Source organism: Phoxinus phoxinus (genome assembly GCF_949152265.1).
Source record: "Phoxinus phoxinus genome assembly, chromosome: 1".
Lineage (NCBI taxonomy): Eukaryota > Metazoa > Chordata > Actinopteri > Cypriniformes > Leuciscidae > Phoxinus > Phoxinus phoxinus.
The window spans coordinates 41,931,686-41,943,974 of NC_136876.1; the positions used below are offsets into that span (position 1 = coordinate 41,931,686).

The 12,289-nt window shown below is 35.8% G+C and overlaps 1 protein-coding gene and 1 long non-coding RNA gene across 2 annotated transcripts in view; both read right to left on the bottom strand.

Annotated features, from left to right (window-relative positions):
* Positions 1-12,289, bottom strand: part of LOC306996046 — a 404,126-nt gene that overhangs the window by 34,878 nt on the left and 356,959 nt on the right. The window lies entirely within an intron of this gene.
* Positions 2,316-7,940, bottom strand: mrps7 (mitochondrial ribosomal protein S7). Its single transcript, XM_079627506.1, has 5 exons — positions 7,791-7,940; positions 7,373-7,558; positions 7,021-7,084; positions 6,757-6,924; positions 2,316-3,382 (listed from the first exon to the last, which is right to left on the bottom strand). The coding sequence occupies exons 1-5, from the start codon at positions 7,832-7,834 to the stop codon at positions 3,161-3,163; spliced, it is 684 nt and encodes a 227-aa protein (XP_079483632.1). The 5' UTR covers positions 7,835-7,940; the 3' UTR covers positions 2,316-3,160.

The following is a 12,289-nucleotide window of genomic DNA, read 5'->3' on the forward strand; positions in this document are numbered from 1 at the left end:
GTCTGGATGTGCATGAATGATTACAGTACTATGTATGTTGTATGTTCAGTTCCAATATGTACTGCAATATTGTTTACAGTTGTGCACAGCTCTACCCAAAGGGAGTTTATGTTTGTTGTAAATAAGGGTGTATTTTTTCTTTTGCACAATGCTGTGAACAAATTAGAATTGCAAAGAGCATATGCAGTAAAAATGTGAAACATTCAGTGTCTTGTAGTTACCTCACTAAATACAGTAATGTGTAACTTTACTGTATTTTTCAAATGACTGTGCAAATAGTATATAATGCCGTCTTGAACATTTTCAGGTAGTGTCACCAATATCTGACTTTTTTGCATTAGAAAACATTTACAGAGTAAACTGTCATAATGAAAACATGACAAAGCCATTTGACTATCTTGTTCGTAAGCAATGGTGTCAAGACTTTTCATCTGGATGACACTGACACTTTCATTGAAATGAATACTTGCTTTTGAGGAATGAGCGATCCATTTTGAGCAAGTGACACGCTTTTGCAGGTTATCAACTAGGTTTTGCAGTTTGTACTAATTGTTTTGAGAACTGCATTAACTGTTGTGCAAATGTAAATAGTGATGTGAGAAATGCACCAAAGCGACTGAGAAAAACTGTAAACTTAATCAATATTATGAGCCCCAATGGAAAAACATTAATAGACTAACATCACCTCTGCTCTTTGGTTAAACTGGTTCATATTAAAGTCATTGGTAAGTCTGACAAAGTCCTAAAGTTGATTATTTCTTCACATGCTGATTAGTATTTTCCTGCGTTTAGAGTAGTAATGTATTTAAGTAGCTAAATCCACAATTATTGTAATGGTGACAAATGTATAAAAACTATTTGTCCCAAAATGTAAAATTATCCCTACTGTTTTTAAAACATTTTTTTAAATCCTTAACTTGCTGCTGTTTTGAATATTAAATAAACCATAATTTTCTGCCACAGTAATTGACTGAATTAAAAAATATATATACATAATTCAATCAGTTCTCGAGTCAACAGTGCGTCGAACGGACCGATGGAAGAAGTTCCCGAAGCAGAACTACACAACTCTTAAACTTGATAAAAGCTGCCGTGCTCATGTCTAGAGGTCGATGTTCACTAAATGTTGAACGTGCACATTTTTAGACAAGCTGTCATGTAAGACATCAGACCAAAAAGTTTGCAGGTTATGCAGAATGCAGAAATGCACAATGTAGAAATTACACTTTTAATGTGTAAAAAGTGCATTAAAAGTAAAACAATAGGCTGCAAAGGCTTTGAAAATGGAAAGAAATGGAAATTGCATGACATTTTGGAAGTAAGCCAAGTTTAATTATATTTCGCCACAAAGATAATTGTTTTGTGGCAAATCCCACTAAGTGCTTTGTGAGAACTGTGTGGGACACGAGCAGGAGCCTCTTGCCTCGTATCTTTGTTTTCTCTCTGTGTTAATTGACACTGATTGTAAAAGTTTAGAAGAATAATTTATGATTTTATCTTCCGCATGAGCAAGTATGTGATGTAAATGTAAATGTAAGCTATATTTGATAAGGTGGATGTGTTTTACCTAGTTAGGTTAATAATGCTTTCTGTTGTCTTGGAAGGTAAAATAGTATCTGATGTAGTGTTTTCCCCTTTGCCAAAGTAAGATGTGAATTTAGGGAATAGTGAACAAAATGTTTATAATCCTCCTCAGCGAAAGGACGCAAGTGATGATTTATGATTCCATGTCCAGAGGAATAATTGTTATGGAATAGCCTATTGTTAAATTCTTGGAAAATCGCAAAACATAATACAAAACTGAAATATGGCTTACTTTATGGGCTCATTGCCGACCTCGCTCATTCGGCACGGATCCAAATTGTTTCCATGGCAATGTTTGGTCAACAGAGACAACATCACTTTAGCTAATTAACATACATGACAAGACGGTTGCATTGTCAACACACTATCTCGACCAAAAAAATAAATAAATATATATATATATATATTCCTCTCGAAGGAAATAACATCACAACCATATTTCCATCAAGAGGGGCATCAATTTTTGCTCAAGATCTTGTATTGACAAATCAAGAGTAGATCACTCTGTAAAGTCTCCTCCAGCACATCCAAAGACTATATGATAATGAATTCAAGATCAGGACTCAAGAGTGTGTGAAAAAATTCATGTGTGAAAATGATTCTTCGTGCTCCTCACAATCATTCTTTCACAAGTTGAGCCTGATGAATATTGATATTGTCCTCCAGGAATATGACCATGATGTGTCTTCCTACATGGCCGCTTAAGAAATGAAAAGCTACACACTTCAAATAGGGTTATAAAAACTGTTGTCAAACATATAACATGCTAGAAACACAATAATCACTGCAATAATGATCCAGTTATATCCTAGGTTTCACAAACAAGGCTTAAGCTAGTCTCAGATTAAAATGCATGTTTGAGCTGTTTTAACTGAAAGCAACTTGCAGTGACATTTCTTAAAATATGCCAGTGCCATTGTCTCAAGATGCACACCAGTAATGTTTACGTGTTTGTCTAAGGCACGTTTATAAAAGCTACTTAAATGGTCTAATTGAATTCAGGCCTAATCCTGGCTTAATCTAAGTCCTATCTGTGAAACCAGGCCTCAGACTCTTAAGCATTTGCCTATTTAAACAAGAGCTTATAAATAAAGCGTTGCACTAAGTTTGCACAGTTACAATAATATTTTTATTTTGCATGATTTCGATCTGATGAAGATCCACTGGATTGAAATGTTAACATCAAGTCAGGTGATATGCCAAAAAAAAAAAAAAAAGTTGCATTTGAAAGTATAAAAATAAGCTCCTGTCCAGCTGTTTTGGGGCTTTTGCTTCGTCTTGATGCCACTTAAACACTTTAAAATAAAGAACAAAATTTTTTGTGCACACTGAAATCTAACAAACGTGTAATGAGATGTCTAAGATTTGTTTTGCAGTCGTTCACACTGTTCAACCCTCGCGAAGAATTACAGGCCAAAAATGGAAATGTGACTTTTATAGCTTTGTTTACTTTCATTCAAAGACAATCTGTATTTATGAGTCGAGATGACAGATTTTCTCATGTCCTTTTAGTCGGAGTGAAGGTCATCCACACTCCTGATGCCGTCAGTCCTAAACAAACTCAGCGGTGCGGTCTCTACCACCAGCGGTAGTGCGCGTATGCCCGGTTGGCTTCGGCCATCTTGTGAAGGTCGTGTTTGCGCTTCACCACACTTCCCTCATTAGTTAAGGCGGCCAGCAGCTCCTGCGACAGTTTCTCATACATGTGTGTGCGACGGTGCTTGTTGTCTCTGCATTCTGTGATCAACCACTTCATGGCCAGAAAACGCCGGCGATTATCCGTGAGAGGGACGGGAACCTGCAAGAACACGAACTGAGAGTGAGATTCAGTATGTGATCTGCTTTTACTGAGTTTTGATGTGATTCCTGGAGCTTGACAACATCGTACATTGTATGGAAAAGATCAGAATGGACTTTCTGCCTAACATCCGCTTTTGTGTTTCACGGAAGAAAGTCATACAGGTTTGTATGGCGAGTAAATTATGATAGGTTTCACTTCTTGGATGAATTATCCCTTTAAAATGATATTCAGAGAGCTCCAAAATATTGCATTAAATCCATGTACTATAAATCACTCTAGATAAAATGGTACATATTTCAGTTTTCAAAAATGTTAAAGTTAAACTCGAAAAATTAGAATATCGTGCAAAAGTTCATTTATTTCAGTAATTCAACTTAAAAGCTGAAACTAATATATTATATAGACTCGTTACATGCAAAGTGAGATATTTCAAGCCTTTATTTGTTATAATTTTGATGATTATGGCTTACAGCTTATGAAAACCTTTTCACAATATCCTAATTTTGAATTTGGGGTTTTCATAAGCTGTAAGCCATAATCATCAAAATTATAACAAATAAAGGCTTGAAATATCTCACTTTGCATGTAACGAGTCTATATAATATATTAGTTTCAGCTTTTAAGTTGAATTACTGAAATAAATGAACTTTTGCACGATATTCTAATTTTTCGAGATTCATATAAATAATATATATATATCAGTGGCCGTGCATGCCTTCAGTGATGAACCTGAATTAATGACGAAAAACAGTGAAATTCCTGTTTTTATTTTGCACCGGCAGTTATAGGGTTAATGCGGTGAGTTCGGGAAAGGCTGGGTAGAGAGAAACGAGCGAGTGCGTTCGGCTGGCTACAGTGGTTCTTGCGTTCTGATTATAAATTCGGAAACGGATCCTCCCTTGTCTTATCCTTCAATGGTTACAAAAGTATTAATGTTTGAAAAAAGAAGTTGCTTCGATCATAAATTTACAAGAAAAATTACGAAGAAAATATTATGCACGGACAAAAACGGGGGCAAAAAATGCATTGTCCTCACCAAAACTACTGACTATTTTTTATACAAAATCCATCCTAATTTCTTTCCTCAAAAAGACTTAAATTACTTGGTTGTACAACAAAGTCTGTGCGTTTCAGTCCCAACAACCTTTTCTATCGCCATCGAGGCTATAAAGTGCTGAAAGTCGAGTCTGTCCCGTCGTATTTCTGGCATAAGTTTTAATTAGCTTTAGTGCTGCGAGTGTCTGCTCGACAGAAGCAGTAAACCGGGAAAACACCGCAAAACAAGACGATGTGTAACGTTACAGCCGACACAAGCTCTCACACAGATTTTTGAACGATATCAATGAGATCAGCGGGACTTTTGCCTTCAAAATCAGTCCTGGCATAACGTCACATTGCAGTCAGTTCTGTTTTTACCCGGACAGATCGATAGAGTCCGTGACTCTGCGTAATGAATAAGGGATTTTTTTCCGGTAGGTTTGAACCTGCTGGTGGTCGAGGAAGGAAAGAAACATTAATTTGTGGGTTGAAAAACTATTAAATCTACAGGTATTTTAGTTTACACAGTTCGCTACTGATGCGGTTAACTATCTCTGACTACCAGTAATAATAGTACACGCTCTGACCATCCAATCAAAGGGCGTGAAAATGCTTACGTTATTGTCCGCCTGCTAGATGGCCCCGGTGCAATCAACTCGAAATCTGATTGGCTTATTAAATCTGACTGATTATCTGATTGGTTAAAGAAACAGTTTCATTGCCATTCATTTTAAGCTACAGGCGCCCGCACTATCGATTCTGAAGGCCTCGAAGCAGATATATTTGACCCTGGCAACACATGATGACTGAAATATGATTGGATAAAAGCGCTAAAATAAATATACACCATTGGAAACAGCGCAACCAAGAGAAAAGCTATGAAATTACGAGAATGGACTATTGGGAATAATTAAATACTCATTCATAAAAAAATATATATTAAAGTTCAAGTCAGTGATTCTGATAATGTTTAGGCCAGCAGAGAAGACCTTGCTGGCCCTGACGGCCCACCACTGATATATATATATATATATATATATATATATATATAAATACAATAAAATATTCAGTCACATTTCTCAGGATTATTTTATCAATGTTGGCCATTTAAGAACCCATTAGTGAACCCTAATTCTGAATTAGAAGTGAGAATTGTAGATCTACAACACCTGGGGCCTCATGTAAAAAACTTTAAGTAGATTTAATCCTAAAAGCATGTGTACGGCAGAAGACCAGAACGTGCTCAATATTCCCTTTTTAAAACTATATATGGCACTTACTACACCTAGTTTTACTAAGCAAAACGTCATCTGCATATAATTTCCATATGCATATTTCCATCCATGTGATACCATGTTTAAAGACATTGGGAACATATGACTATAAATGCTAATTTGTGCCATCAGATTACATTTCTAAAAATCATTCAGTATCCTTGTCATGTTTTAGAATAAATAAATACTATATCAAAAAGTTAAATTGATTTTTACAAAAATCCTACTTTTCAGAGAAAGTTTTCAGTGAAGAGCTATTCTCATTCTTTTCCACTGGCCAAATTGTATTTTTAATTGTTTTTAAACTAATCAAATGTATGCAATTTTGCCTATAAAACTAACATATATTTAAGGATGTTTATACAGTATATTTTTAATGGAAACAGACAGTCCTCATTACTTTTGTGCAGTGTACATACTATTGTCTGACTCAGCGCATACAGTACTGTGTCATCTGACCTTTTCAAACCGGCCACTGGACCGTTCGACCACTGAACGAATACAGCAGTGTCCGCCATAATATCAGAGTCGTTGATTATTATTCTCATGAGACATATTTTCTCAGAAAAAAACATGAGTTCTGCCATTTAGATAAAGAGGAATTATCATGCGCCTATAGCACTCCTCGCTGTCTTTAAAACATTAAAATCTAGCTTGTGTTCAAAAGCAGAGCATCCACTACAAATATCTAAATTCTTCTAATTTTTGCTTAACTTCTGGATTATGACAGTTTGTAATTTGAGTGCTTAATTCCATCAATGAGAGTGAAATATTTAATCTAAATGTGTATCAAAATGAAAACAGAGTTTAAAATCATTCCGTTTCCTTCATTACTTCTCTCACTCCAGTAAACGAGTGCGTTCGCAAGGTCTAGAGGACAGCATATTTACACTGTTTACTTTTTATAAATCCCGATGTGTGCTTGGAATGCACATTTCACATTTGGAACGCACATTTTAAAACGCCAGTTTTATGCATAAGTAACAATTTTTATACACCAAGGCCCCTGGTCATATTATCTTACAGTCGTAAAGTAAATATTCAAGGTTGTTCGCTGACCTGGTAAAACTTCCCTCCTTTCTGAACGCTGGCCAGACCAATGATGGGTTTGCAGTTCTCTAGAGCCTGATGGAAGATGGCGTACGGATTACACAGCACCTCTTCTCTCTTCGCTGCTGGAGATTTGTGGTATTTCTCCACCTGTCTTCTCTTTATGTTCTCCAGCGTCTGAACAAAACACCCAAGCAGAAGTGATGTCAACACTCATTTCATGTAGTGTACCGTGGTATTTTACAAGTGTAGAGAATGGGACTTCAGTCAAACCTGCGTCATGATTCCTCTAGCAAGGATTTTGTTGCCATCTTGCATCATCATGTTGATAAACTTGCTGTTGGAGGAGAACAGAAAATCAATGTTATGTGGAATACACACAGTTGGATCCAAACATATGAAAGCTTGTTATCGATGCAACTTTTTATTCTGTAAATACAAAAGTATTGGAACCACAAGTGATTTTTTTCTTAATTTCACAAAATTCAAATAATATCAGCATAACAATCTGCATGACTTTCCTTCAATGGTGGCCTCAGACTTTTGGACCCCACTGTGTTTATATACAGGTCTTAAAAGCTATAGTAACATTTAAAGTTGTTCGTTGAGCTCTTTTAGTTTGTACCTTATCAAAGGGTCGCTGAAAGCAGAGCTGGTGTCGCTCGACAGCGCTGCTTTTATCGGACTCACTGTTTTCAGTTCCTGCAGCTCTTTTTCTTCCAGACTGAGCTCTGACTCTGGAACAGCATCTTTACTGGGATCAGGATCCAGATAGTATGGATTATATCGGCTCCATCTCACGAAACACACACTGAGAAGACATAATATCAGCCGGTACACCTTTATTACACAGAGATAAATCAGTACAAATAGCAGCGTTTGTTTAGAAACAGATTTAAGCACATGGTTCAGTTTGCGAAGAACAGCGTGAAATCAACGATGCATCGTTCAATGTATGTATTACAGAGCAACGTTGATGTGATTTAGACCTCATATCGGACATTCCTGGCAATAGTAAGTAAAGAAAACTAGTAAAAATGTACCTCGGTGTCCAAGGTTTCAGTAAATATCTGACGGAGGCTGCCATCTTTAGACCGGTGTCATGAGTTTGTCTCAGATCAGCCTGAGCAACACAAGATCTGAAATTCACCGTTAGAGGAGAAATACAAACACTGATCTCAGATCAGCGGTTCAACTCCCTCTGACGCGACCGTGAAAGGACCTCAAATAAAGAACGTGACCTAAAATATTGCCTGAGTAAAATAATACCACAGAATGTGTGGTTTAAAATTTAAGCTATAGCATTTTTACCTTTATAGTACTTATTGCTGTTTTTTTGTTGTTGCTCAGGGTGTAAATAATAGTAATTTACACTAAAGAAACTAATGAGTTGCCTGTCGACTAAATTTATTTGTGCTGCCCCCTAGCGTCGCAGATTTAATAAATCAATAAAATCATTCACAAGGTTAAAATCTTAATGTTTAATTCTGTCTGGTATTAAAAAAAAACATTACATGATTACAATTACATTATGTTTTGACGAAGGGATTGAAGCTCCTTGCATGTAAAAAAAAAATCACTTTAAAGAAAGTGTCAGCTGTTATTTTAGGAAATATAGGCTACCAAACTGTTGAAGTTTCTTCATTAAACATACGACTACAACAAAAACTGGTTATAATACTAAAAATATTAAGCTCTAGGCAGTTAATTATGCCTGTAATGTATTATTTTCTTCACAAAGTAATAAGCCTACAGCAAAATGTGATTAGGTAGCTACTTTCGCAGTGCAATGCACAGGCCCGAGAAGTTTTATAATTTATTATTAATCCAACTGCTCTTTATGCTTGATAAATTAAATATTGCATGGTATAGTTTTTAGGCCTATGTTTGTAAAACATCAATGTTTAAATTTGAAAAAATGGATATAGTCTCCGGTTACTCGTGTAACGTCTCCCTGAGATGAGGGAGCGAGACATTGCGTTTGCTAAAGCGGTACCCCCTCCCCCTCCTCAGAACATAAACAACAAGATGAGTTTCTGCTTTCTGTTAGTTAAGTATTCACATTGCAGGTCTGCCAGTGCCAACTCTCACACATTTAAACAGTAGGCTAAATACATTTTTGTGGCTCTTTAATGTGTGGTGACAGATCTCTGTAACGCCTCAGCTCAAGTGGGATGTGAACTGATCATCTCTTCCTCTTTACTACTAGTTATAACACAAAATAAACATGGATGATCAGAGAGGGTATTGAATATCATCTCATCAGTGTTTTAACAGCGTCAAGACGTCAATAAAACAGCATGTATACAATGTAGGCCTACACGAAACGTTACTTTTACCTCAGGAAATTAAGCCATTCATGTTAGCTAGCTAGAACAATGTAGCCTATAGAGATCGAGGAGCATTTTGCTAAATATAAAAAAGTCTGTCTAAAGTTTTTGTTTAATATTAACATTTTTATCAGGCTGGGTTTCTATCTGTACCTGCATTTCTGAATGAGCTGATTGAGGTTGGGATTTAGTGAGTTTGAAGTGAAAGTATTTGATGAGCATATAGGCTACACTGTTAGACCTTACCGGGTTTTTTTTACAGTAAAATACTGGCAACACTGTTGCCAGTAATTTACTGTTATTTGTACAGTTATTTACTGTATTATACAGTTTGTTACTGTAAAATGCACTAAATTAAAATTTGACTTAAAACTAATTTCTCTTGCAGAAACCGACTGCCTTAAATTGACCAACTGTAATTTAAATGTGTAAAACTAAAATGTGTAATGCATTAATAATGTGAGAAAAGAGTTAAGAACTTCCATTAGAAACCATTAAAAAACTTAAGTACATAAAAAGATTTCCACTGAACCAGCAATTACACTCTGTTAAATAAAGCAACATGCAGCGTATCATCGATGTGTCTAGATCTTCTCCTGGACTGAAGCACAGGCTCTACTCTTCAGCACAATGGTGACCCAAAAAACAAAATTTTACAGTAAACTACTGGCAACAGTGTTGCCAGTATAAACCTGTTTTATAACTTACAGTTTATTACTGTTAAAATACATTTTGTGGGTGTGTCTTTTTATCTTACACTGTTAACCCTTTCAACCCCACAGGAACATCCGCACTACAAAGAGTAAAAAGTAACATTGACGCAGTGTTGCAGTGAGATCATTAAGATCATTAAGTGAATATGTAAGTGATTGTTGAGCATTAGTGATGAACACCTGCTGTTAACAAGCAGAATCACTGAAGGAAAGAGGAACACAAGAACAGAAAATAGAGAAACACAAGAACTACAACTGACTTCCAGCCATAACACATTATTACACGTATTATTAACCAGTTTGACTTTATTTCTGTCATATATCTACAGAAGTAGTTATTGAGATGTTTAATTGAAAATGTTTGATTTGAAGTTACCATTATAGAGATCAGTGTTTGCTTTAGTTGGGTTGCTGATGCCAACACATTATTTTTCTCTTGCTGCTTGAGCTGTGTTTTTGCAAGTCACACTTGTGCACACACACAGTTCGTGAATGATTGTGGTTATATTCACTATCATGACAAAATCATTATGTGGCCTGTCCATTCACTAAGAAATTAGTTCTCACTCATTCAGAGTTTTATTCTCAATCAAAAGTGTTACATTACCACCACTGTGAAACAACAGCAACAATGACTAATTTATTTAACACATGCATAACCAAAATTAAAGGGCTACACTGTCTTGTGTAAACACAGAAATATCACATATTAGAACATGCATCTCAACAATGGTAGGAATATATATATTTTTAATTACACAGCAAAATCCCCAGAGTTAAAATAACTCTGAATCAGAGTTAAAGTTAATGAGATACTTAAGTGATTAATTCAGTGATGATTGGGCATTAATGATGAACACCTGCTGTCAACAAGCAGAATCACTGAAGGAAAGAGAAACTCAAAAACTACAACTGACTTCCAGCCACAGCCAGATCTCAGCAGAGGAGGATTAAACAACTCCACAAACAGCATTACCAACCTCACTTATTACTAACCAGACTGACTTTATTTCTGTCAGACGTCTACAGAAGGTCTTAGTGAGAATTCACAGAGGTATAGATGTTGACGATTTATTGATTTTTTGGTTACCATTCTGGAGACCAGTGTTTCCTTTAGTTGGGCAGTTTTACTCTTTATCTATTTTTTGTGAGTTTGTGGTTTTTGTAACAGTTTTTACCAAAACATGTAAATTGTTACAAAGAATGCCAGGAACAAAGATGATCAGGTGATATAGTTTTCAACAACAAAAAGTAGAATAGTGCATTTATCTCATCACTGTCCAACAGTGGTTATTGATGTTAATAGATTATATCCACTAACAATACTCCCTTGCCACAGATTGGACAATCTGAATTTATTAAATGCTTTATGGGATTTTTTTTTTTTTAGACATAGACATCAAGAATCAGCATATGAATCTCAACAATGGTGGCATGTTTCATGCCGCAATGCATGCTGGGAGCCACAATAGTATAAAACTCACGGCTCCCAGGATGCATTGCGGCATGAAACATGTCACCATTGTTGAGGTTCATAAGCTGATTCTTGACATCTGTGTCTTGAAAGAAAAAAATCCCTATTAAGTGTTTTAAAAATTCTAAATTCAGATCGTCCAATCTGTAGAAAGTATCATTCATGAATATAATCTACTAATATCTAACAACTACTTTTGGACAGTGATGAGAGAAGTGCATTTCTCTACTTTTTGCAATTGAAAACTATATCACCTGATCATCTTTGTTTCTGGCTTTCTTTGCAACAATTTAAATGTTTTGGTAAAAACTATTACAAAAACCACAAACTCACACAAAACTGCCCAACTAAAGGAAACACTGGTCTCCAGAATGGTAACCAAAAAATTTCAATAAATTGTCAACATTTATACCTCTGTTAATTCTCACTAAGACCTTCTGTAGACGTCTGACAGAAATAAAGTCAGTCTGGTTAGTAATAAGTGAGGTTGGTAATGCTGTTTGTGGAGTTGTTTAATCCTCCTCTGCTGAGATCTGGCTGTGGCTGGAAGTCAGTTGTAGTTCTTTAGTTTCTCTTTCCTTCAGTGATTCTGCTTGTTGACAGCAGGTGTTCATCATTAATGCCCAATCATCACTGAATTAATCACTTAAGTATCTCATTAACTTTAACTCTGATTCAGAGTTATTTTAACTCTCTTTAGAGAGGGACCAAATGTTATCTGAGCAGAGTTAATTTAACTCTGGGGATTTTGCTGTGTATTATTCATGCAGCAGAGCATGCTGGGAGTTTTATACTATCCTGGTACCCAGCATGCATTGCGACATGAAACTTCTGATCATCACCATTGTTGAGATTCATATGATGATTGTTGATGTCTGTGTGTGTCAGAGTCAAGCAGGAGTTAATTCAATTTTAATGCACTATATGATTTCAAAAATTTTCAGTTGACCTGATTACAGAAATATTGCTGTATTTCATGTTGTAGATTATCAGATATATGGTATTAAACCAGAAATTCACAGCTC

Excerpts from the sequence above, each read along its gene's own strand:
- mrps7 (XM_079627506.1), bottom strand. The coding sequence starts at position 7,834 with ATGGCAGCCTCCGTCAGATATTTACTGAAACCTTGGACACCGAG. Across the intron at positions 7,559-7,790 it reads CTGAAACCTTGGACACCGAG|TGTGTGTTTCGTGAGATGGA; the intron begins GTACATTTTTAC and ends ATGTCTTCTCAG. Across the intron at positions 6,925-7,020 it reads CTAGAGGAATCATGACGCAG|ACGCTGGAGAACATAAAGAG; the intron begins GTTTGACTGAAG and ends TGTTTTGTTCAG.